Source organism: Engystomops pustulosus, chromosome 7 (genome assembly GCF_040894005.1).
Source record: "Engystomops pustulosus chromosome 7, aEngPut4.maternal, whole genome shotgun sequence".
Classification (NCBI taxonomy): Eukaryota; Metazoa; Chordata; class Amphibia; order Anura; family Leptodactylidae; genus Engystomops; species Engystomops pustulosus.
In genome coordinates this window covers 3,679,505-3,704,449 of record NC_092417.1, presented here as the reverse complement: position 1 = coordinate 3,704,449, position 24,945 = coordinate 3,679,505, and the positions used below count along the sequence as shown (strand labels likewise).

At 57.2% G+C, this 24,945-nt stretch overlaps 1 protein-coding gene across 1 annotated transcript; it reads right to left on the bottom strand.

Moving 5' to 3' along the window:
* Window positions 1-20,931: 20,931 nt before the first annotated feature.
* LOC140069136 (uncharacterized) lies at window positions 20,932-24,466 on the bottom strand. Its single transcript, XM_072114501.1, has 3 exons — window positions 24,306-24,466; window positions 23,154-23,313; window positions 20,932-22,849 (listed from the first exon to the last, which is right to left on the bottom strand). The coding sequence occupies exons 2-3, from the start codon at window positions 23,289-23,291 to the stop codon at window positions 21,248-21,250; spliced, it is 1,740 nt and encodes a 579-aa protein (XP_071970602.1). The 5' UTR covers window positions 23,292-23,313; window positions 24,306-24,466; the 3' UTR covers window positions 20,932-21,247.
* Window positions 24,467-24,945: the final 479 nt, after the last annotated feature.

Here is a 24,945-nt window from a genome sequence, read left to right as displayed (position 1 = left end):
CTAGGCCAGAGGTGTAGATGGAGAAGAGTAGGAGACCTAAGCCAGAGGTGTAGATGGAGAAGAGTAGGAGTCCTAGGCCAGAGGTGTAGATGGAGAAGAGTAGGAGACCTAAGCCAGAGGTGTAGATGGAGAAGAGTAGAAGTCCTAGGCCAGTGGTGTAGATGGAGAAGAGTAGAAGTCCTAGGCCAGTGGTGTAGGTGGAGAGGAGTAGGGGTCCTAGGCCAGAGGTGTAGACGAAGAAGAGTAGAAGTCCTAGGCCAGAGGTGTAGGTGGTGAAGAGTAGGAGTCCTATACCAGAGGTTTAGATGGAGAAGAGTAGGAGTCCCACGCCAGAGGTGTAGATGGAGAAGAGTAGGAGTCCTATACCAGAGGTTTAGATGGAGAAGAGTAGGAGTCCCACGCCAGAGGTGTAGATGGAGAAGAGTAGGAGTCCTAGGCCAGAGGTGTAGATGGAGAAGAGTAGAAGTCCTAGGCCAGAGGTGTAGATGGAGAAGAGTAGGAGTCCTAGGTCAGAGGTGTAGATGGAGAAGAATAGGAGTCCTAGGCTACAGGTGTAGATGGAGAAGAGTAGGAGTCCTAGGCCAGAGGTGTAGATGGATAAAAGTAGGAATTCTAGACCAAAGGTGTAGATGGAGAAGAGTAGGGGTCCTAGGCCAGAGGTGTAGACGGAGAAGAGTAGAAGTCCTAGGCCAGAGGTGTAGGTGGAGAAGAGTAGGGTTCCTATACCAGAGGTGTAGATGGAGAAGAGTAGGAGTCTTAGGACAGAGGTGTAGATGGAGAAGAGTAGGGGTCCTAGAACAGAGGTGTAGATGGAGAAGAGTAGGAGTCCTATACCAGAGGTTTAGATGGAGAAGAGTAGGAGTCCCAGGCCAAAGGTGTAGATGGTGAAGAGTAGGAGTCCTAGGCCAGAGGTTTAGATGGAGAAGAGTAGGAGTCCTAGGCCAGAGGTGTAGATGGAGAAGAGTAGGAGTCCTAGGCCAGAGGTGTAGATGGAGAAGAGTAGGGGTCCTAGGCCAGAGGTGTAGATGGAGAAGAGTAGGGGTCCTAGGCCAGAGGTGTAGATGGAGAAGAGTAGGAGTCCTAGGCCAGAGGTGTAGATGGAGAAGAGTAGGAGTCCTAGTCCAGAGGTGTAGATGGAGAAGAGTAGGAGTCCTAGGCCAGAGGTGTAGATGGAGAAGAGTAGGGGTCCTAGGCCAGAGGTGTAGATGGAGAAGAGTAGGAGTCCTAGGCCAGAGGTGTAGATGGAGAAGAGTAGGGGTCCTAGGCCAGAGGTGTAGACGGAGAAGAGCAGAAGTCTTAGGCCAGAGGTGTAGGTGGAGAAGAGTAGGGTTCCTATACCAGAGGTGTAGATGGAGAAGAGTAGGAGTCCTAGGACAGAGGTGTAGATGGAGAAGAGTAGGGGTCCTAGGACAGAGGTGTAGATGGAGAAGAGTAGGAGTCCTATACCAGAGGTTTAGATGGAGAAGAGTAGGAGTCCCAGGCCAAAGGTGTAGATAGAGAAGGGTAGGGGTCCTAGGCCAGAGGTGTAGATCGAGAAGAGTAGGAGTCCTAGGACAGAGGTGTAGAGGGGGAAGAGTAGGAGTCCTAGGATAGAGGTGTAGATGGAGAAGAGTAGGAGTCCTAGGCCAGAGGTGTAGATGGAGAAGAGTAGGGGTCCTAGGCCAGAGGTGTAGATGGAGAAGAGTAGGGGTCCTAGGCCAGAGGTGTAGATGGAGAAGAGTAGGAGTCTTAGGCCAGAGGTGTAGATGGAGAAGAGTAGGAGTCCTAGGACAGAGGTGTAGATGGAGAAGAGTAGGAGTCCTAGGCCAGAGGTGTAGATGGAGAAGAGTAGGGGTCCTAGGCCAGAGGTGTAGATGGAGAAGAGTAGGAGTCCTAGGCCAGAGGTGTAGATGGAGAAGAGTAGGAGTCCTAGGACAGAGGTGTAGATGGAGAAGAGTAGGGGTCTTAGGACAGAAGTGTAGAGGGTGAAGAGTAGGAGTCCTAGGACAGAGGTGTAGATGGGGAAGAGTAGGAGTCCCATGCCAGAGGTGTAGATAGAGAAGAGTAGGAGTCCTAGGACAGAGGTGTAGATGGGGAAGAGTAGGAGTCCTAGGCCAGAGGTGTAGATAGAGAAGAGTAGGAATCCTAGGACAGAGGTGTAGATGTAGAAGAGTAGGAATCCTAGGCCAGAGGTGTAGATGGAGAAGAGTAGGAGTCCTAGGCCAGAGGTGTAGATGTAGAAGAGTAAGAGTCCTAGGATAGAGGTGTAGATGTAGAAGAGTAGGAATCCTAGGACAGAGGTGTAGATGTAGAAGAGTAAGAGTCCTAGGCCAGAGGTGTAGATGGAGAAGAGTAGGAGTCCTAGGCCAGAGATGTAGATGGAGAAGAGTAGGAGTCCTGTACCAGAGGTGTAGATGGAGAAGAGTAGGAGTCCTAGGATAGAGGTGTAGATGGTGAAGAGTAGGAGTCCCAGGCCAGAGGTGTAGAGGGGGAAGAGTAGGAGTCCTAGGATAGAGGTGTAGAGGGGGAAGAGTAGGATTCTTAGGCCAGAGATGTAGAGGGGGAATAGTAGGAGTCCTAGGCCAGATGTGTGGAAGGAGACTAGAAGGAGTCATAGGCCAGAGGTGTAAATGGAGAAGAGTAGAAATCATTGGCCTTATGTCTAATTGGAGAAGAGTAGGGGTCCAAGGCCAGATGTGTAGATGTGTCCCCCAAGTGTCAGCGTGTCCCTGTCTTGTCCCCCTAAGTCAGTGGTGGCTATCACCAGAAATGACTCCAGATATCTTCCTGCAGTCCCAGACAGCCCAGGACTTGCTGTGCCGCTATATTTTAAAGTGACAGCTCTACCTGGGACTATTGGAGCAGTGGGAAGGTGTGGACAGATCTGGATTATCATTGTAGCTCCTGCTCCGGCTCTGACAATTCTTCCTGATTATGGTACCCTGGAGGGAAGCTACAATGATCATTCAAATTTCTTCTATTTTCTGCTTTATTGGTGCCTCAGGTGCTGGTATCAATGAAAGCTGTGACAGAGAACGGAGTATAAGTCACAAATTCAATTTCTGTGTTGGCACTTTGCGATAAATAAGTGGGTCATGGTTGTGGTTTGGGCACTCGGTCTCTAAAAGGTTCACCATCACTGCCCAATGTGCTTCTCCCCATTTTCTATAACTCCTCCCTGTAGTTGGCAGTCTCACAGTATACAGCAGTGGTGGTGAACCTATGGCACTGGTGCCAGAGGTGGCACTCAGAGCCCTTTCTGTGGGCACCCAGGCCATCACCAGAGAGGACTCCAGGTATCTTCCTGCAGTCCCAGACAGCCCAGGACTTGCTGTGCACAGAGCTTTTTAAAGTGACGGCTCTACCTGGGACTACTGGAGGAGTGGGAAGGTGTGGACAGATCTGGATTATCATTGTAGCTCCTGGTCCGGTCCTGACAATTCTTCCTGTTTATGGGACCCTGGAGGGAAGCTACAATGATCAACCAGATTTCTCCTATTTTTTGCTTTAACACCTTGCCGACCGAGGACGAACTATATTGTCCTCGCGCGGCAAGGGGATGTATGGAGAGAGCTCACGAGCTGAGCTCTCTCCATACACAGCGGGTAAAGGCTGTATAAAAAAGGCAACACCCGCCTGTCACTGCCGTGGTCGGTGCTGGCACCGATCGCGGCAGTTAACCTGTTAAGCGCCGCGGTCGGGTTCGACCGCGGCACATAACATACCGTTATATGTGTGCCGCCATCTTGTCGAAAGTCGAAAATGTCACTTTTGCCATTTTGAAAAATACTAAAAATTTTATAAAAAGTGATCAAAAGCCCATACAGTCCTCAAAACGTCATTAAAAACGTCATCAAAAGTCACAAAAAATGACACCACCCACAGCTCCGTGCACTGAAGTATGATAAAGTTATTAGTGCAAGAACATGGCAAAATTTTTCTTTGTACAGAAGGTTTTAATTTTTTTAAATGCATGAAAACATTATAAAACCTGTACAAATTTGGTATCCTCGTGATCGTACCGAACCAAAGAATAAAATAGACATGTGATTTGGGGTGCTCAGTAAAAACTGTAAAATCCAAGCCCACAAGAAAACGTCGCAAATGCGTTTTTTCATCATTTTCACTGCATTCTGAATTTTTTCCCGTTTCCCAGTACATGGCATGGAATGATAAATAACATCACTATGAAGTGCAATTTGTTACGCAGAAAACAAGCCCCAACAGAGCTCTTTACATGGAGAAATAAAAAAGTTACAGATTTTTGAAGGTGGGGAGTGAAAAATTAAAATGCAAAAACGAAAAAGGGCCATGTCCCTAAGGGGTTAATGGTGTCCTCAGGGTGCTGGTATGAATAAAAGCGGTGACAGAGCAGGGAGTATAAATCACGAATTACATTTCTGTGTTGGCACTTTGCGATAAATAAGTGGGTCTTGGTTGTAGTTTGGGCACTCGGCCTCTAAAAGGTTCACCATCGCTGGTATACAGTATATACCAGACACCTTTGTTGTTCTCAGTACATTACCGCCATCTGCTGGTGAACTAGAGAATGGTATCATGCGTGTCTCCAAGGTTAGAGGCTTATAACTAAGACTCTTCATGTTACTGTGACTCCTCCCTTGGTGCAGAGATGCCAAAAATAATCTTGTTCATGTTCTGTGCACCAGGTCCTGTCTCATTGAGCCCCCTCGTTGTTTCGCTCTGTGTCCTGCGGGCTCCTTGTTACCTCCATGTAGTCTATTGCCTCCTCATAGACTCCTTGCCTGACCTGACCCCATCCTTGTATTTTCCCTGCAGTCCATCCCAACTCCCATCTGCTGAAGTCTAATGAGCACTTCCATAACTGATAGCAGATCATGTGTACAGCTAAGAAGTCCCAAGTGTTCTCACTGCTCCCGGATATCACCTGCCGCTCCGCTCTGTGTCCTCACTGCTCCCGGATATCACCTGCCGCTCCGCTCTGTGTCCTCACTGCTCCCGGGTATCTCCTGCCGCTCTGCTCTGTGTCCTCACTGCTCCCGGGTATCTCCTGCCGCTCCGCTCTGTGTCCTCACTGCTCCTGGGTATCTCCTGCCGCTCCGCTCTGTGTCCTCACTGCTGCCGGGTATCTCCTGCCGCTCCGCTCTGTGTCCTCACTGCTCCCGGATATCACCTGCCGCTCTGCTCTGTGTCCTCACTGCTCCTGGGTATCTCCTGCCGCTCTGCTCTGTGTCCTCACTGCTCCTGGGTATCTCCTGCCGCTCCGCTCTGTGTCCTCACTGCTCCTGGGTATCTCCTGCCGCTCTGCTCTGTGTCCTCACTGCTCCCGGGTATCTCCTGCTGCTCCACTCTGTGTCCTCACTGGTCCCGGGTATCTCCTGCCACTCTGCTCTGTGTCCTCACTGGTCCCGGGTATCTCCTGCCACTCCGCTCTGTGTCCTCACTGCTCTCTCCTGCCGCTCCGCTCTGTCTCCTCACTGCTGCCGGGTATCTCCTGCTGCTCCACTCTGTGTCCTCACTGGTCCTGGGTATCTCCTGCCACTCAGCTCTGTGCCTTCAATGCTCTCTCCTGCCGCTCCGCTCTGTGTCTTCACTGCTCCCGGGTATCTCCTGCCGCTCCGCTTTGTGTCCTCACTGCTCTCTCCTGCCGCTCCGCTCTGTGTCCTCACTGCTCCTGGGTATCTCCTGCCGCTCCGCTCTGTGTCCTCACTGGTCCCGGGTATCTCCTGCCACTCAGCTCTGTGCCCTCACTGCTGCCGGGTATCTCCTGCCGCTCCGCTCTGTGTCCTCACTGGTCCCGGGTATCTCCTGCCACTCTGCTCTGTGTCCTCACTGGTCCCGGGTATCTCCTGCCACTCCGCTCTGTGTCCTCACTGCTCTCTCCTGCCGCTCCGCTCTGTGTCCTCACTGCTCCCTGGTATCTCCTGCCGCTCCGCTCTGTCTCCTCACTGCTGCCGGGTATCTCCTGCTGCTCCACTCTGTGTCCTCACTGCTGCCGGGTATCTCCTGCTGCTCCACTCTGTGTCCTCACTGGTCCCGGGTATCTCCTGCCACTCAGCTCTGTGCCCTCAATGCTCTCTCCTGCCGCTCCGCTCTGTGTCTTCACTGCTCCCGGGTATCTCCTGCCGCTCCGCTTTGTGTCCTCACTGCTCTCTCCTGCCGCTCCGCTCTGTGTCCTCACTGCTCCTGGGTATCTCCTGCCGCTCCGCTCTGTGTCCTCACTGCTCCCGGATATCACCTGCCGCTCCACTCTGTGTCCTCACTGCTCCTTGGTATCTCCTGCCGCTCCGCTCTGTGTCCTCACTGTCCTGACCGCCTCCTCGTAGCCTTCCTGAGGCCCAGTCCTGACCGCCTCCTCATAGCCTCCCTGAGGTCCAGTCCTGACCGCCTCCTCGTATCCTCCCTGAGGCCCAGTCCTGACCGACTCCTCGTATCCTCCCTGAGGCCCAGTCCTGACCGACTCCTCGTTGCCTCCCTGAGGCTCAGTCCTGACCGCCTCCTCCTGACCGCCTCCTCTTGCCTCCCTGAGCCCCAGTCCTGACCGCCTCCTCATACCCTCCCTGAGGCCCAGTCCTGACCACCTCCTAATACCCTCCCTGAGGCTTAGTCCTGACCGCCTCCTGGTAGCCTCCCTGAGGTCCAGTCCTGACCGCCTCCTCGTAGCCTCCCTGAGGTCCAGTCCTGACCGCCTCCTCGTAGCCTCCCTGAGGCCCAGTCCTGACCGCCTCCTCTTGCCTCCCTGAGCCCCAGTCCTGACCGCCTCCTCTTACCCTCCCTGAGGCCCAGTCCTGACCGCCTCCTCTTACCCTCCCTGAGGCCCAGTCCTGACCGCCTCCTAATACCCTCCCTGAGGCTCAGTCCTGACCGCCTCCTCGTACCCTCCCTGAGGCCCAGTCCTGACCGCCTCCTAATACCCTCCCTGAGGCTCAGTCCTGACCGCCTCCTCGTAGCCTCCCTGAGGCCCAGTCCTGACCGCCTCCTCATACCCTCCCTGAGGCTCAGTCCTGACCGCCTCCTCGTAGCCTCCCTGAGGCCCAGTCCTGACCGCCTCCTCGTAGCCTCCTTGAGGTCCAGTCCTGACCGCCTCCTCGTACCCTCCCTGAGGTCCAGTCCTGACCGCCTCCTCGTAGCCTCCCTGAGGTCCAGTCCTGACCGCCTCCTCGTACCCTCCCTGAGGCCCAGTCCTGACCGCCTCTGTGTCCTCTCTGCTCCTGGGTATCTCCTGCCGCTCTGCTCTGTGTCCTCACTGCTCCCGGGTATCTCCTGCTGCTCCACTCTGTGTCCTCACTGGTCCCGGGTATCTCCTGCCACTCTGCTCTGTGTCCTCACTGGTCCCGGGTATCTCCTGCCACTCCGCTCTGTGTCCTCACTGCTCTCTCCTGCCGCTCCGCTCTGTCTCCTCACTGCTGCCGGGTATCTCCTGCTGCTCCACTCTGTGTCCTCACTGGTCCTGGGTATCTCCTGCCACTCAGCTCTGTGCCTTCAATGCTCTCTCCTGCCGCTCCGCTCTGTGTCTTCACTGCTCCCGGGTATCTCCTGCCGCTCCGCTTTGTGTCCTCACTGCTCTCTCCTGCCGCTCCGCTCTGTGTCCTCACTGCTCCTGGGTATCTCCTGCCGCTCCGCTCTGTGTCCTCACTGGTCCCGGGTATCTCCTGCCACTCAGCTCTGTGCCCTCACTGCTGCCGGGTATCTCCTGCCGCTCCGCTCTGTGTCCTCACTGGTCCCGGGTATCTCCTGCCACTCCGCTCTGTGTCCTCACTGCTCTCTCCTGCCGCTCCGCTCTGTGTCCTCACTGCTCCCTGGTATCTCCTGCCGCTCCGCTCTGTCTCCTCACTGCTGCCGGGTATCTCCTGCTGCTCCACTCTGTGTCCTCACTGCTGCCGGGTATCTCCTGCTGCTCCACTCTGTGTCCTCACTGCTGCCGGGTATCTCCTGCCGCTCCGCTCTGTGTCTTCACTGCTCCCGGGTATCTCCTGCCACTCAGCTCTGTGCCCTCAATGCTCTCTCCTGCCGCTCCGCTCTGTGTCTTCACTGCTCCCGGGTATCTCCTGCCGCTCCGCTTTGTGTCCTCACTGCTCTCTCCTGCCGCTCCGCTCTGTGTCCTCACTGCTCCTGGGTATCTCCTGCCGCTCCGCTCTGTGTCCTCACTGCTCCCGGATATCACCTGCCGCTCCACTCTGTGTCCTCACTGCTCCTTGGTATCTCCTGCCGCTCCGCTCTGTGTCCTCACTGTCCTGACCGCCTCCTCGTAGCCTTCCTGAGGCCCAGTCCTGACCGCCTCCTCATAGCCTCCCTGAGGTCCAGTCCTGACCGCCTCCTCGTATCCTCCCTGAGGCCCAGTCCTGACCGACTCCTCGTATCCTCCCTGAGGCCCAGTCCTGACCGACTCCTCGTTGCCTCCCTGAGGCTCAGTCCTGACCGCCTCCTCCTGACCGCCTCCTCTTGCCTCCCTGAGCCCCAGTCCTGACCGCCTCCTCGTACCCTCCCTGAGGCCCAGTCCTGACCACCTCCTAATACCCTCCCTGAGGCTTAGTCCTGACCGCCTCCTGGTAGCCTCCCTGAGGTCCAGTCCTGACCGCCTCCTCGTAGCCTCCCTGAGGTCCAGTCCTGACCGCCTCCTCGTAGCCTCCCTGAGGCCCAGTCCTGACCGCCTCCTCTTACCCTCCCTGAGGCCCAGTCCTGACCGCCTCCTCTTACCCTCCCTGAGGCCCAGTCCTGACCGCCTCCTAATACCCTCCCTGAGGCTCAGTCCTGACCGCCTCCTCGTACCCTCCCTGAGGCCCAGTCCTGACCGCCTCCTAATACCCTCCCTGAGGCTCAGTCCTGACCGCCTCCTCGTAGCCTCCCTGAGGCCCAGTCCTGACCGCCTCCTCATACCCTCCCTGAGGCTCAGTCCTGACCGCCTCCTCGTAGCCTCCCTGAGGTCCAGTCCTGACCGCCTCCTCGTACCCTACCTGAGGCCCAGTCCTGACCGCCTCCTCGTAGCCTCCTTGAGGTCCAGTCCTGACCGCCTCCTCGTACCCTCCCTGAGGTCCAGTCCTGACCGCCTCCTCGTAGCCTCCCTGAGGTCCAGTCCTGACCGCCTCCTCGTACCCTCCCTGAGGCCCAGTCCTGACCGCCTCCTAATACCCTCCCTGAGGCTCAGTCCTGACCGCCTCCTCGTAGCCTCCCTGAGGTCCAGTCCTGACCGCCTCCTCGTACCCTACCTGAGGCCCAGTCCTGACCGCCTCCTCGTAGCCTCCCTGAGGTCCAGTCCTGACCGCCTCCTCGTAGCCTTCCTAAGGTCCAGTCCTGACCACCTCCTCATAGCCTCCCTGAGGCCCAGTCCTGACCGCCTCCACGTAGCCTCCCTGAGGTCCAGTCCTGACCGCCTCCTCGTAGCCTCCCTGAGGTCCAGTCCTGACCGCCTCCTCGTAGCCTCCCTGAGGCCCAGTCCTGACCGCCTCCTCTTGCCTCCCTGAGCCCCAGTCCTGACCGCCTCCTCTTACCCTCCCTGAGGCCCAGTCCTGACCGCCTCCTCTTACCTTTCCTGAGGCCCAGTCCTGACCGCCTCCTAATACCCTCCCTGAGGCTCAGTCCTGACCGCCTCCTCGTACCCTCCCTGAGGCCCAGTCCTGACCGCCTCCTAATACCCTCCCTGAGGCTCAGTCCTGACCGCCTCCTCGTAGCCTCCCTGAGGCCCAGTCCTGACCGCCTCCTAATACCCTCCCTGAGGCTCAGTCCTGACCGCCTCCTCGTAGCCTCCCTGAGGTCCAGTCCTGACCGCCTCCTCGTACCCTATCTGAGGCCCAGTCCTGACCGCCTCCTCGTAACCTCCCTGAGGTCCAGTCCTGACCGCCTCCTCGTACCCTCCCTGAGGTCCAGTCCTGACCGCCTCCTCGTAGCCTCCCTGAGGTCCAGTCCTGACCGCCTCCTCGTACCCTCCCTGAGGCCCAGTCCTGACCGCCTCCTAATACCCTCCCTGAGGCTCAGTCCTGACCGCCTCCTCGTAGCCTCCCTGAGGTCCAGTCCTGACCGCCTCCTCGTACCCTACCTGAGGCCCAGTCCTGACCGCCTCCTCGTAGCCTCCCTGAGGTCCAGTCCTGACCGCCTCCTCGTAGCCTTCCTAAGGTCCAGTCCTGACCACCTCCTCATAGCCTCCCTGAGGCCCAATCCTGACCGCCTCCTCGTAGCCTCCCTGAGGCCCAGTCCTGACCGCCTACTCGTTGCCTCCCTGAGGCCCAGTCCTGACCGCCTCCATGTAGCCTCCCTGAGGCCCAGTCTCCTGACCGCCTCCTCGTGGCCTCCCTGAGCCCCAGTCCTGACCGCCTCCTCGTAGCCTCCCTGAGGCCCAGTCCTGACCGCCTCCTCGTAGCCTCCCTAAGGCCCAGTCCTGACCGCCTCCTCGTAGCCTCCCTGAGGCCCAGTCCTGACCCCCTCCTTGTAGCCTCCCTGAAGTCCAGTCCTGACCGCCTCCCTGTTGCCTCCCTAAGGCCCAGTCCTGACCGCCTCCTCGTAGCCTCCCTGAGGTCCAGTCCTGACTGCCTCCTCGTTGCCTCCCTAAAGCCCAGTCCTGACGGCCTCCTCGTTGCCTCCCTGAGTCCCAGTCCTTACCGCCTCCTCGTAGCCTCCCTTAGGTCCAGTCCTGATGCCTCCTCGTAGCCTCCCTGAGGCCCAGTGCTGACCGCCTCCTCCTGACCGCCTCTTCGTAGCCTCCCTGAGGCCCAGTCCTGACCGCCTCCTCGTAGCCTCCCTGAGGTCCAGTCCTGACCTCCTCCTCGTAGCCTCTCTGAGCCCCAGTCCCGACCGCCTCCTCGTAGCCTCCCTGAGGCTCAGTCCTGACCGACTCCTCGTATCCTCCCTGAGGCCCAGTCCTGACCGCCTCCTCGTAGCCTCCCTGAGGCCCAGTCCTGACCGCCTCCTAATACCCTCCCTGAGGCTCAGTCCTGACCGCCTCCTCGTAGCCTCCCTGAGGTCCAGTCCTGACCGCCTCCTCGTACCCTACCTGAGGCCCAGTCCTGACCGCCTCCTCGTACCCTCCCTGAGGTCCAGTCCTGACCGCCTCCTCGAACCCTCCCTGAGGTCCAGTCCTGACCGCCTCCTCGTAGCCTCCCTGAGGTCCAGTCCTGACCGCCTCCTCGTACCCTCCCTGAGGCCCAGTCCTGACCGCCTCCTAATACCCTCCCTGAGGTTCAGTCCTGACCGCCTCCTCGTAGCCTCCCTGAGGTCCAGTCCTGACCGCCTCCTCGTACCCTACCTGAGGCCCAGTCCTGACCGCCTCCTCGTAGCCTCCCTGAGGTCCAGTCCTGACCGCCTCCTCGTAGCCTCCCTGAGGTCCAGTCCTGACCGCCTCCTCGTGGCCTTCCTAAGGTCCAGTCCTGACCACCTCCTCATAGCCTCCCTGAGGCCCAGTCCTGACCGCCTCCTTGTAGCCTCCCTGAGGCCCAGTCCTGACCGCCTACTCGTTGCCTCCCTGAGGCCCAGTCCTGACCGCCTCCATGTAGCCTCCCTGAGGCCCAGTCTCCTGACCGCCTCCTCGTGGCCTCCCTGAGCCCAAGTCCTGACCGCCTCCTCGTAGCCTCCCTGAGGCCCAGTCCTGACCGCCTCCTCGTAGCCTCCCTAAGGCCCAGTCCTGACCGCCTCCTCGTAGCCTCCCTAAGGCCCAGTCCTGACCCCCTCCTTGTAGCCTCCCTGAAGTCCAGTCCTGACCGCCTCCCTGTTGCCTCCCTAAGGCCCAGTCCTGACCGCCTCCTCGTAGCCTCCCTGAGGTCCAGTCCTGACCGCCTCCTCGTTGCCTCCCTAAAGCCCAGTCCTGACGGCCTCCTCGTTGCCTCCCTGAGTCCCAGTCCTGACCGCCTCCTCGTAGCCTCCCTTAGGTCCAGTCCTGATGCCTCCTCGTAGCCTCCCTGAGGCCCAGTGCTGACCGCCTCCTCCTGACCGCCTCTTCGTAGCCTCCCTGAGGCCCAGTCCTGACCGCCTCCTCGTAGCCTCCCTGAGGTCCAGTCCTGACCTCCTCCTCGTAGCCTCTCTGAGCCCCAGTCCCGACCGCCTCCTCGTAGCCTCCCTGAGGCTCAGTCCTGACCGAATCCTCGTATCCTTCCTGAGGCCCAGTCCTGACCGACTCCTCGTTGCCTCCCTGAGGCCCAGTCCTGACCGCCTCCTCCTGACCGCCTCCTCTTGCCTCCCTGAGCCCCAGTCCTGACCGCCTCCTTGTACCCTCCCTGAGGCCCAGTCCTGACCGCCTCCTAATACCCTCCCTGAGGCTCAGTCCTGACCGCCTCCTGGTAGCCTCCCTGAGGTCCAGTCCTGACCGCCTCCTCGTAGCCTCCCTGAGGTCCAGTCCTGACCGCCTCCTCGTAGCCTCCCTGAGGCCCAGTCCTGACCGCCTCCTCTTGCCTCCCTGAGCCCCAGTCCTGACCGCCTCCTCTTACCCTCCCTGAGGCGCAGTCCTGACCGCCTCCTTGTACCCTCCCTGAGGCCCAGTCCTGACCGCCTCCTAATACACTCCCTGAGGCTCAGTCCTGACTGCCTCCTCATAGCCTCCCTGAGGTCCAGTCCTGACCGCCTCCTCGTATCCTCCCTGAGGCCCAGTCCTGACCGACTCCTCGTATCCTCCCTGAGGCCCAGTCCTGACCGACTCCTCGTTGCCTCCCTGAGGCTCAGTCCTGACCGCCTCCTCCTGACCGCCTCCTCTTGCCTCCCTGAGCCCCAGTCCTGACCGCCTCCTCGTACCCTCCCTGAGGCCCAGTCCTGACCACCTCCTAATACCCTCCCTGAGGCTTAGTCCTGACCGCCTCCTGGTAGCCTCCCTGAGGTCCAGTCCTGACCGCCTCCTCGTAGCCTCCCTGAGGTCCAGTCCTGACCGCCTCCTCGTAGCCTCCCTGAGGCCCAGTCCTGACCGCCTCCTCTTGCCTCCCTGAGCCCCAGTCCTGACCGCCTCCTCTTACCCTCCCTGAGGCCCAGTCCTGACCGCCTCCTCTTACCCTCCCTGAGGCCCAGTCCTGACCGCCTCCTAATACCCTCCCTGAGGCTCAGTCCTGACCGCCTCCTCGTACCCTCCCTGAGGCCCAGTCCTGACCGCCTCCTAATACCCTCCCTGAGGCTCAGTCCTGACCGCCTCCTCGTAGCCTCCCTGAGGCCCAGTCCTGACCGCCTCCTAATACCCTCCCTGAGGCTCAGTCCTGACCGCCTCCTCGTAGCCTCCCTGAGGTCCAGTCCTGACCGCCTCCTCGTACGCTACCTGAGGCCCAGTCCTGACCGCCTCCTCGTAGCCTCCTTGAGGTCCAGTCCTGACCGCCTCCTCGTACCCTCCCTGAGGTCCAGTCCTGACCGCCTCCTCGTAGCCTCCCTGAGGTCCAGTCCTGACCGCCTCCTCGTACCCTCCCTGAGGCCCAGTCCTGACCGCCTCCTAATACCCTCCCTGAGGCTCAGTCCTGACCGCCTCCTCGTAGCCTCCCTGAGGTCCAGTCCTGACCGCCTCCTCGTACCCTCCCTAAGGCCCAGTCCTGACCGCCTCCTCGTAGCCTCCCTGAGGTCCAGTCCTGACCGCCTCCTCGTAGCCTTCCTAAGGTCCAGTCCTGACCACCTCCTCATAGCCTCCCTGAGGCCCAGTCCTGACCGCCTCCACGTAGCCTCCCTGAGGTCCAGTCCTGACCGCCTCCTCGTAGCCTCCCTGAGGTCCAGTCCTGACCGCCTCCTCGTAGCCTCCCTGAGGCCCAGTCCTGACCGCCTCCTCTTGCCTCCCTGAGCCCCAGTCCTGACCGCCTCCTCTTACCCTCCCTGAGGCCCAGTCCTGACCGCCTCCTCTTACCCTCCCTGAGGCCCAGTCCTGACCGCCTCCTAATACCCTCCCTGAGGCTCAGTCCTGACCGCCTCCTCGTACCCTCCCTGAGGCCCAGTCCTGACCGCCTCCTAATACCCTCCCTGAGGCTCAGTCCTGACCGCCTCCTCGTAGCCTCCCTGAGGCCCAGTCCTGACCGCCTCCTAATACCCTCCCTGAGGCTCAGTCCTGACCGCCTCCTCGTAGCCTCCCTGAGGTCCAGTCCTGACCGCCTCCTCGTACCCTATCTGAGTCCCAGTCCTTACCGCCTCCTCGTAGCCTCCCTTAGGTCCAGTCCTGATGCCTCCTCGTAGCCTCCCTGAGGCCCAGTGCTGACCGCCTCCTCCTGACCGCCTCTTCGTAGCCTCCCTGAGGCCCAGTCCTGACCGCCTCCTCGTAGCCTCCCTGAGGTCCAGTCCTGACCTCCTCCTCGTAGCCTCTCTGAGCCCCAGTCCCGACCGCCTCCTCGTAGCCTCCCTGAGGCTCAGTCCTGACCGACTCCTCGTATCCTCCCTGAGGCCCAGTCCTGACCGCCTCCTCGTAGCCTCCCTGAGGCCCAGTCCTGACCGCCTCCTAATACCCTCCCTGAGGCTCAGTCCTGACCGCCTCCTCGTAGCCTCCCTGAGGTCCAGTCCTGACCGCCTCCTCGTACCCTACCTGAGGCCCAGTCCTGACCGCCTCCTCGTACCCTCCCTGAGGTCCAGTCCTGACCGCCTCCTCGAACCCTCCCTGAGGTCCAGTCCTGACCGCCTCCTCGTAGCCTCCCTGAGGTCCAGTCCTGACCGCCTCCTCGTAGCCTCCCTGAGGTCCAGTCCTGACCGCCTCCTCGTACCCTCCCTGAGGCCCAGTCCTGACCGCCTCCTAATACCCTCCCTGAGGCTCAGTCCTGACCGCCTCCTCGTAGCCTCCCTGAGGTCCAGTCCTGACCGCCTCCTCGTACCCTACCTGAGGCCCAGTCCTGACCGCCTCCTCGTAGCCTCCCTGAGGTCCAGTCCTGACCGCCTCCTCGTGGCCTTCCTAAGGTCCAGTCCTGACCACCTCCTCATAGCCTCCCTGAGGCCCAGTCCTGACCGCCTCCTCGTAGCCTCCCTGAGGCCCAGTCCTGACCGCCTACTCGTTGCCTCCCTGAGGCCCAGTCCTGACCGCCTCCATGTAGCCTCCCTGAGGCCCAGTCTCCTGACCGCCTCCTCGTGGCCTCCCTGAGCCCAAGTCCTGACCGCCTCCTCGTAGCCTCCCTGAGGCCCAGTCCTGACCGCCTCCTCGTAGCCTCCCTAAGGCCCAGTCCTGACCGCCTCCTCGTAGCCTCCCTGAGGCCCAGTCCTGACCGCCTACTCGTTGCCTCCCTGAGGCCCAGTCCTGACCGCCTCCATGTAGCCTCCCTGAGGCCCAGTCTCCTGACCGCCTCCTCGTGGCCTCCCTGAGCCCAAGTCCTGACCGCCTCCTCGTAGCCTCCCTGAGGCCCAGTCCTGACCGCCTCCTCGTAGCCTCCCTAAGGCCCAGTCCTGACCGCCTCCTCGTAGCCTCCCTAAGGCCCAGTCCTGACCCCCTCCTTGTAGCCTCCCTGAAGTCCAGTCCTGACCGCCTCCCTGTTGCCTCCCTAAGGCCCAGTCCTGACCGCCTCCTCGTAGCCTCCCTGAGGTCCAGTCCTGACCGCCTCCTCGTTGCCTCCCTAAAGCCCAGTCCTGACGGCCTCCTCGTTGCCTCCCTGAGTCCCAGTCCTGACCGCCTCCTCGTAGCCTCCCTTAGGTCCAGTCCTGATGCCTCCTCGTAGCCTCCCTGAGGCCCAGTGCTGACCGCCTCCTCCTGACCGCCTCTTCGTAGCCTCCCTGAGGCCCAGTCCTGACCGCCTCCTCGTAGCCTCCCTGAGGTCCAGTCCTGACCTCCTCCTCGTAGCCTCTCTGAGCCCCAGTCCCGACCGCCTCCTCGTAGCCTCCCTGAGGCTCAGTCCTGACCGACTCCTCGTATCCTTCCTGAGGCCCAGTCCTGACCGACTCCTCGTTGCCTCCCTGAGGCCCAGTCCTGACCGCCTCCTCCTGACCGCCTCCTCTTGCCTCCCTGAGCCCCAGTCCTGACCGCCTCCTCGTACCCTCCCTGAGGCCCAGTCCTGACCGCCTCCTAATACCCTCCCTGAGGCTCAGTCCTGACCGCCTCCTGGTAGCCTCCCTGAGGTCCAGTCCTGACCGCCTCCTCGTAGCCTCCCTGAGGTCCAGTCCTGACCGCCTCCTCGTAGCCTCCCTGAGGCCCAGTCCTGACCGCCTCCTCTTGCCTCCCTGAGCCCCAGTCCTGACCGCCTCCTCTTACCCTCCCTGAGGCCCAGTCCTGACCGCCTCCTTGTACCCTCCCTGAGGCCCAGTCCTGACCGCCTCCTAATACACTCCCTGAGGCTCAGTCCTGACTGCCTCCTCGTAGCCTCCCTGAGGTCCAGTCCTGACCGCCTCCTCGTACCCTACCTGAGGCCCAGTCCTGACCGCCTCCTCGTAGCCTCCCTGAGGTCCAGTCCTGACCGCCTCCTCGTAGCCTTCCTAAGGTCCAGTCCTGACCACCTCCTCATAGCCTCCCTGAGGCCCAGTCCTGACCGCCTCCTCGTAGCCTCCCTGAGGCCCAGTCCTGACCGCCTACTCGTTGCCTCCCTGAGGCCCAGTCCTGACCGCCTCCATGTAGCCTCCCTGAGGCCCAGTCTCCTGACCGCCTCCTCGTGGCCTCCCTGAGCCCCAGTCCTGACCACCTCCTCATAGCCTCCCTGAGGCCCAGTCCTGACCGCCTCCTCGTAGCCTCCCTGAGGCCCAGTCCTGACCGCCTACTCGTTGCCTCCCTGAGGCCCAGTCCTGACCGCCTCCATGTAGCCTCCCTGAGGCCCAGTCTCCTGACCGCCTCCTCGTGGCCTCCCTGAGCCCCAGTCCTGACCGCCTACTCGTTGCCTCCCTTAGCCCCAGTCCTGACCGCCTCCTCGTAGCCTCCCTGAGGCCCAGTCCTGACCGCCTCCTCGTAGCCTCCCTAAGGCCCAGTCCTGACCGCCTCCTCGTAGCCTCCATAAGGCCCAGTCCTGACCCCCTCCTTGTAGCCTCCCTGAAGTCCAGTCCTGACCGCCTCCCTGTTGCCTCCCTAAGGCCCAGTCCTGACCGCCTCCTCGTAGCCTCCCTGAGGTCCAGTCCTGACCGCCTCCTCGTAGCCTCCCTGAGGTCCAGTCCTGACCGCCTCCTCGTAGCCTCCCTGAGGCCCAGTCCTGACCGCCTCCTCTTGCCTCCCTGAGCCCCAGTCCTGACCGCCTCCTCTTACCCTCCCTGAGGCCCAGTCCTGACCGCCTCCTTGTACCCTCCCTGAGGCCCAGTCCTGACCGCCTCCTAATACACTCCCTGAGGCTCAGTCCTGACTGCCTCCTCGTAGCCTCCCTGAGGTCCAGTCCTGACCGCCTCCTCGTACCCTACCTGAGGCCCAGTCCTGACCGCCTCCTCGTAGCCTCCCTGAGGTCCAGTCCTGACCGCCTCCTCGTAGCCTTCCTAAGGTCCAGTCCTGACCACCTCCTCATAGCCTCCCTGAGGCCCAGTCCTGACCGCCTCCTCGTAGCCTCCCTGAGGCCCAGTCCTGACCGCCTACTCGTTGCCTCCCTGAGGCCCAGTCCTGACCGCCTCCATGTAGCCTCCCTGAGGCCCAGTCTCCTGACCGCCTCCTCGTGGCCTCCCTGAGCCCCAGTCCTGACCACCTCCTCATAGCCTCCCTGAGGCCCAGTCCTGACCGCCTCCTCGTAGCCTCCCTGAGGCCCAGTCCTGACCGCCTACTCGTTGCCTCCCTGAGGCCCAGTCCTGACCGCCTCCATGTAGCCTCCCTGAGGCCCAGTCTCCTGACCGCCTCCTCGTGGCCTCCCTGAGCCCCAGTCCTGACCGCCTACTCGTTGCCTCCCTTAGCCCCAGTCCTGACCGCCTCCTCGTAGCCTCCCTGAGGCCCAGTCCTGACCGCCTCCTCGTAGCCTCCCTAAGGCCCAGTCCTGACCGCCTCCTCGTAGCCTCCCTAAGGCCCAGTCCTGACCCCCTCCTTGTAGCCTCCCTGAAGTCCAGTCCTGACCGCCTCCCTGTTGCCTCCCTAAGGCCCAGTCCTGACCGCCTCCTCGTAGCCTCCCTGAGGTCCAGTCCTGACCGCCTCCTCGTTGCCTCCCTAAAGCCCAGTCCTGACGGCCTCCTCGTTGCCTCCCTGAGGCCCAGTCCTGACCGCCTCCTCGTAGCCTCCCTTAGGTCCAGTCCTGATGCCTCCTCGTAGCCTCCCTGAGGCCCAGTGCTGACCGCCTCCTCCTGACCGCCTCTTCGTAGCCTCCCTGAGGCCCAGTCCTGACCGCCTCCTCGTAGCCTCCCTGAGGTCCAGTCCTGACCTCCTCCTCATAGCCTCTCTGAGCCCCAGTCCCGACCGCCTCCTCGTAGCCTCCCTGAGGCTCAGTCCTGACCGCCTCCTCGTTGCCTCCCTGAGGCCCAGTCCTGACCGCCTCCATGTAGCCTCCCTGAGGCCCAGTCTCCTGACCGCCTCCTCGTGGCCTCCCTGAGCCCCAGTCCTGACCGCCTTCTCGTAGCCTCCCTGATGCCAAGTCCTGACCGCCTCCTTGTACCCTCCCTGAGGCCCAGTCCTGACCGCGTCCTCGTAGCCTCCCTAAGGCCCAGTCCTGACCGCCTCCTCGTAGCCTCCCTAAGGCCCATCCTGACCGCCTCCTCGTTGCCTCCCTGAGGCCCAGTCCTGACCGCCTCCTCGTACCCTCCCTGAGGTCCAGTCCTGTCCCCCTCCTTGTAGCCTCCCTGAGGTCCAGTCCTGTCCGCCTCCTCATTGCCTCCCTAAAGCCCAGTCCTGACTGCCTCCTCGTTGCCTCCCTGAGGCCCAGTCCTGACCGCCTCCTCATAGCCTCCCTGAGGCCCAGTCCTGACCTCCTCCTCGTAGCCTCCCTGAGGTCCAGTCCTGATGCCTCCTCGTAGCCTCCCTGAGGCCCAGTGCTGACCGCCTCCTCGTGGCCTCCCTGAGGTCCAGTCCTGACCGCCTCCTCGTAGCCTCCCTAAGGCCCAGTCCTGAGTGCCTCCTCGTTGCCTCCCTGAGGCCCAGTCCTGACCGCCTCCTTGTATGCTCCCTGAGGTCCAGTCCTGATGCCTCCTCGTAGCCTCCCTAAGGCCCAGTCCTGACCGCCTCCTCGTACCCTCCCTGAGGCCCAGTCCTGACCGCCTCCTCGTACCCTCCCTGAGGTCCAGTCCTTACCGCCTCCTCGCAGCCTCCCTGAGGCCCAGTCCTGACCGCCTCCTCGTAGCCTCCCTGAGGCCGAGACCTGACTGCCTCCTCGTAGCCTCCCTGAGGCCCAGTCCTGATGCCTCCTCGTACCCTCCCTGAGGTCCAGTCCTGATGCCTCCTCGTAGCCTCCCTGAGGCCCAGTCCTGACTGCCTCCTCGTACCCTCCCTGAGGTCCAGTCCTGATGCCTCCTCGTAGCCTCCCTGAGCCCCAGTCCTGACCGCCTCCTCGTACCCTCCCTTCGGCCCAGTCCTGGGCGCCTCCTCGTACCCTCCCTGAGGTCCAGTCCTGACCCCCTCCTTGTAGCCTCCCTGAGGCCTAGTCCTGACCGCCTCCTCGTAGCCTCCCTGAGGTCCAGTCCTGACCGCCTCCTCGTAGCCTCCTTGAGGTCCAGGTTCTCCCTCTCTCACGGGTTCATCACATCTGAGCTGCTGCGCTCCATTCTGTCCCCCCTGATTATATATATCCATACTGTGCCCTCTGATTATATATATCCATTCTGTCCCCCCTGATTATATATATCCATACTGTCCCCCCTGATTATATATATATCCATTCTGTCCCCCCTGATTATATATATCCATACTGTTCCCCCTGATTATATATATCCATTCTGTCCCCCCTGATTATATATATCCATACTGTCCCCACTGATTATATATATCCATACTGTCCCCACTGATTATATATATCCATTCTGCCCCCCCCCTGATTATATATATCCATTCTGTCCCCCCTGATTATATATATCCATACTGTTCCCCCTGATTATATATATCCATACTGCCCCCCCTGATTATATATATCCATACTGCCCCCCCTGATTATATTTATCCATACTGTCCCCCCTGATTATATATATCCATTCTGTCCCCCCTGATTATATATATCCATACTGTTCCCCCTGATTATATATATCCATTCTGTCCCCCCTGATTATATATATCCATACTGTCCCCCCTGATTATATATATCCATACTGTGCCCCCTGATTATATATATCCATACTGTCCCCCCTGATTATGTATATCCATACTGTCCCCCCTGATTATATATATCCATTCTGTCCCCCTGATTATGTATATCCATACTGTCCCCCCTGATTATATATATCCATTCTGTCCCCCCTGATTATATATATCCATACTGTCCCCCCTGATTATATATATCCATACTGTTCCCCCTGATTATATATATCCATACTGTGCCCCCTGATTATATATATCCATACTGTTCCCCCTGATTATATATATCCATTCTGTCCCTCCTGATTATATATATCCATACTGTTCCCCCTGATTATATATATCCATTCTGTCCCCCCTGATTATATATATCCATTCTGTCCCCCTGATTATATATATCCATACTGTCCCCCCTGATTATATATATCCATATTGTGCTCCTGATTAAATATATATATCCATACTGTGCCCCTGATTATATATATATCCACACTGTATACCTGATTATATATATATCCATACTGTGCCCCTGATTATATATATATCCACACTGTATACCTGATTATATATATATCCATACTGTGCCCCTGATTATATATATATCCACACTGTATACCTGATTATATATATATCCATACTGTGCCCCTGATTATATATATATATATCACTACCATGTCCCGTGCATATATCTATTAATAAATGTGCGCTCGGATGATTAGTTGGGGTATGTGACGTGGTGTGAGAATCTGAGAGGTCACCACATTATAATGGGCAATGTCAGTATCAGGTCCTCATGTCCTCTTCACGTTTCCATAGATTCTGCTGTAAAGACTAATAATGACATCACCATCAGATGTTGTCAGAGAGTGATGACTTGGCATAGGTGATGATATAATGGACCTGAGCAGAAGGCCCAGGACTCCCCTGCCGCCCCCCCCCCCCCACATACCTTGAGGCAATTATATTTCATAACTTTATTAGTTTGCATATAATCACACAGTTATGTTGTAAGCAGCTACTAATAATCATTATATGAAATACCTAAATCTATAGGGTCATCACGACCTGAAGAACTTCCCACTCCAGCCTCTCCTTTCAAGAGGAATCACTTTAAAGTGTGTCCTCCTTAGACCTTCTCTTTCTCCCACCAATGAAGAACATAGTAATAACATCTAACAGAGGAAAACTGCAGGCTCAGCGGCACAAACACATCAGATTCTGGCAATAACACGTATAAAGTTGGGTAGATTGCTCGGGCCATGGAAGATCTTCTGCTCATGAGCTCTTCTTTGGGCAGGAGAAGCTCTGCTGGTATTGATAGAACGTGTTCTGTTGACATTGCTGAGACTCCTGTGGGACTTGTGGAGATGCAGGTTTAGGATCCTGTTGGGTCTGGCTGTATGAGGGTGGTTGGGATGACACATGGGCTTCGCGACCAAAGCTCTGCGCTGGAGGGATGTACAAGGGTTGTTGGTAGAACTTCTGTCCTTCCCGGGTGTCTCCTGGTTGATCAGCGGCAGGTTGAGAAGTTGCCATAGCTGATGGTGTGGTCCCTACATTGTACCTTGATGGTGAGCTGGTTGTATCTTGTGATTGTGAGCTGGTGGAGTCATAATGGCGAGATGTGGAGCTTGTGGTATTGGAATGGTCTTTGTCCTTCTCATAACTTATGGTTTGTAAGTTGGAGGTACCTTTGTCTTTACTTAGGTCGTAACCTTGAGATTGTGACCCAGTTGTATCTTGGTGAGATGTTTGGTCTTTTCCCTGGCTCTTATCTGTGCAGGAAGAAGATGTAGAGTCATGGTGAGATGTTTGGTCTTTACCTAAGCCATAATCTTTGGGTGAAGATCCTGTGTTGTCTTGGCGAGATGTCTGGTCTTTTCCATAGCCATAATCTATGGATGAAGATACAGCGGTGTCTCTGTGGGAAGTTTCTCCTTTGTCCTGGCTGTAATATGTGGATGAAGACCCTGTGGTGTCTTGACGAGATGTTTGGTCTTTGCCATAATCTTGGGATGAGGACCCAGTGGTGTCCCTGTGAGATGTTTGGTCTTTGCCATAATCTTGGGATGAAGACCCTGTTGTGTCTTGACGAGATGTTTGGTCTTTGCCATAATCTTGGGATGAGGACCCTGTGGTGTCTTGACGAGATGTTTGGTCTTTGCCATAATCTTGGGATGAAGACCCTGTTGTGTCTTGACGAGATGTTTGGTCTTTGCCATAATCTTGGGATGAGGACCCTGTGGTGTCTTGACGAGATGTTTGGTCTTTGCCATAATCTTGGGATGAGGATCCAGTGGTGTCTTGTTTAGCTGTTTGGTCTTTACCATAGCCATAGTCTTTAGATGTGATGTCCTGGTGAGATGTTTGGTCTTTGCCCTGGTTGTTATCTTTGGATAAAGATCCTGTGTTGTCTATGTGAGATGTTTGGTCTTTATCTGGTTGGGCAGTTGGGGATGTGTAAGGTGTTTCATCAATTTTAATGGTTGGCTCTTTATAAGAACTGTGATAACCACTCGTGTTTGCTCTGCTTGGGTCAGTTTGGGTTGTCTCAGCTCCGGTGTTCTGATCTTCACAACTGGCTCCTTTCTGGTCATGGTAGGTGGACTTGGCCTTCTGGGATTTTGGGTACAGCTGTTTCTGGTAAAATTTTGGTGGCTCATCAGATGTTTGTGATGTAGTGTGAGAGGTGGTTTCGATGTCTCTCTTTGGTTGGTCTTGCTGTTGGCAGGTGTCCTCCTTTTCATACACAACCTTGTAGTACGACTTTAACACCTTACACAACAGGTCACAGAACTCATTGAAGTCCACTTCTCCATCATTGTTCTCATCAAGAATCTGCAGTAAGCTGGAGATTGTATTTGGATCTTTTGGGTTCTGAAATAGATTTAGAGTTATTTAGTTATGAAGCCACCGGGAGGTCTGTAAGGTTTGAGCCCTGCCCTGATTTCCTGTATACAACTGCTACGGGGAGGACCATATGTGATGAGCTATTACCAGGGATATATTATAGTCCAGTATAGACCAGTGGTTTATAAAATGATTGGTACATATTAATTTCTATACTTAGGAACCCTTAGTTACCAAAAGTTCCACCTAACATATTACAATCTGAAACCCTCCCACAGAAGTTGTAACCTTAAATTTAGCTCCACCCCCTTGCAGCTTCTGTGCTTCTTACCTTGATGACGTCAGCAAATTCACTTTGGATGAGGAGGTTGAGCTCGTCCTTATTGAGCTTACTATGACTACAATCCTTCTCGGAATACTTCTGGAAAATTCCGATGATGTCCTGGATGGCAGGGATGAGTTTGGACATGGCTACGGATCGTTAGATGGTCCTGAATAAACCAAATGTGATGGTTATTTAAACATTGTCATGGGAGCAGGAGACTAATATAGAGAAACCGATGTCCTGATAGAAGCCTGTCATGGTACCAATGGGAGACCCACCCAATATATGAAGGGCTTTAGAAAGGGAACCTGTCAGGGGATATGGTGTTCCCAGTAGCCTTATTCTAGCTGTATCCTGGGCCACAGCCAACCCTTACCAAGAGATAAATCTATTGAGTCTTCCAAGACAACAAATAGATAATGCAATCAGGAACAAGCACATCTTCCCCTCTTCATGTCCCTGTGATGAGGGTTGCCCTCATAGTGGTGGGATTCAGTCTCGATAGGACTCTGTGGTGGACCCCCTGGTCTGGAAGTAAGATCTGGGCTCCCAACCAAAAATCATTTTTGGGGGAACCAGAAATGCCAATTCTCCATTGTCTGAGGGAGTTCATCTGGCTAATGGGGTCATACTTGGGCTCCTAGCGCCTGATGTATGATCACCTTTAGAGAAGATTTGTGCCAGGACTCGCAGGAGAAACAAAGAAATTGGTTTTGCATTGGAGCATTGGACAGCATTAGAGAAGGGCTATAAGGGACCGGTAGGTGCTTAAGTGTCCCAAATACTCCTTTTTGTAGGAACCTAGGCGTAAATCATCCATATGGATGGTCCTGCATGGGCAGAATAAGGGAGTCTGGACCAATAAGAGCTCTCTACACATCTCATCAATCGATTCCAAACTCAACCATCGCTCTCACCACCTCCCCCCAGTCAAAAGGTCACCAAATTTCTGATCTTCTAAAATACCTTGATATACACAGAAAATACAGGGAAGCAGCCCACACCTCGAAACCAGTATAAGACGGTCATCTAAACTTATCATAAAGATATAAAATATATATAACAAGACTGGAAGTACCAGGAAAGTGAGGATGAGCACTGCCGTCCTGTAACATAATGCCCAATAACATAGAATCTAGATGGTTCTCTGGTACTTACCTCCACCAGACACTGTCAGTGCACAGAGAAGAGCTGGAATGGCAAGTACAGGTCACCATTTATAGGGCGATGATGGCCTAATTATTTTCGGAAGGAGGCTGCAGTCCCAGCCCAAACCAGTCAGTCCAGCACCATCAATTATGTTGGTTCTGCCTAGAATGAGACACCTACCTACTCCCTACCTGTGGCGGTAAACACGTCGTCACAGTAGAGATGTTTTCAGGTAGAAGATCTCTACCTCCGGTCCATTGTCCATGTCCCATTAATATGGGGGGCCACGACCTCCACTAGACCCTGGTTACTCTAGGGGCTTCATAACAAGATCACATGACTTGTGATTGCTCATCCTGTTAATAATGACCTAAATAGTCATCTAGATGAATCACCCGAGAAACACGAGAGCCGCTGCCCCAGTTCTGGCACATGTCATGGCTTTAATGAACCTGTCCATCAAGTCTTTTAATTGTCCATGATGATGTCTCCTCACGCCAGCTGCCTGCATTCTGGACCATACAATCAGCTTTAAGTGTCATTCCTCAAATATCTCAGATATAATTATCTTGTAACGTTATGAAGATCCTCGGCTCCTCCCTCCAATTATAACAAGGTCCTGCAGATCTCAGGGGTTATCAGCCACCAG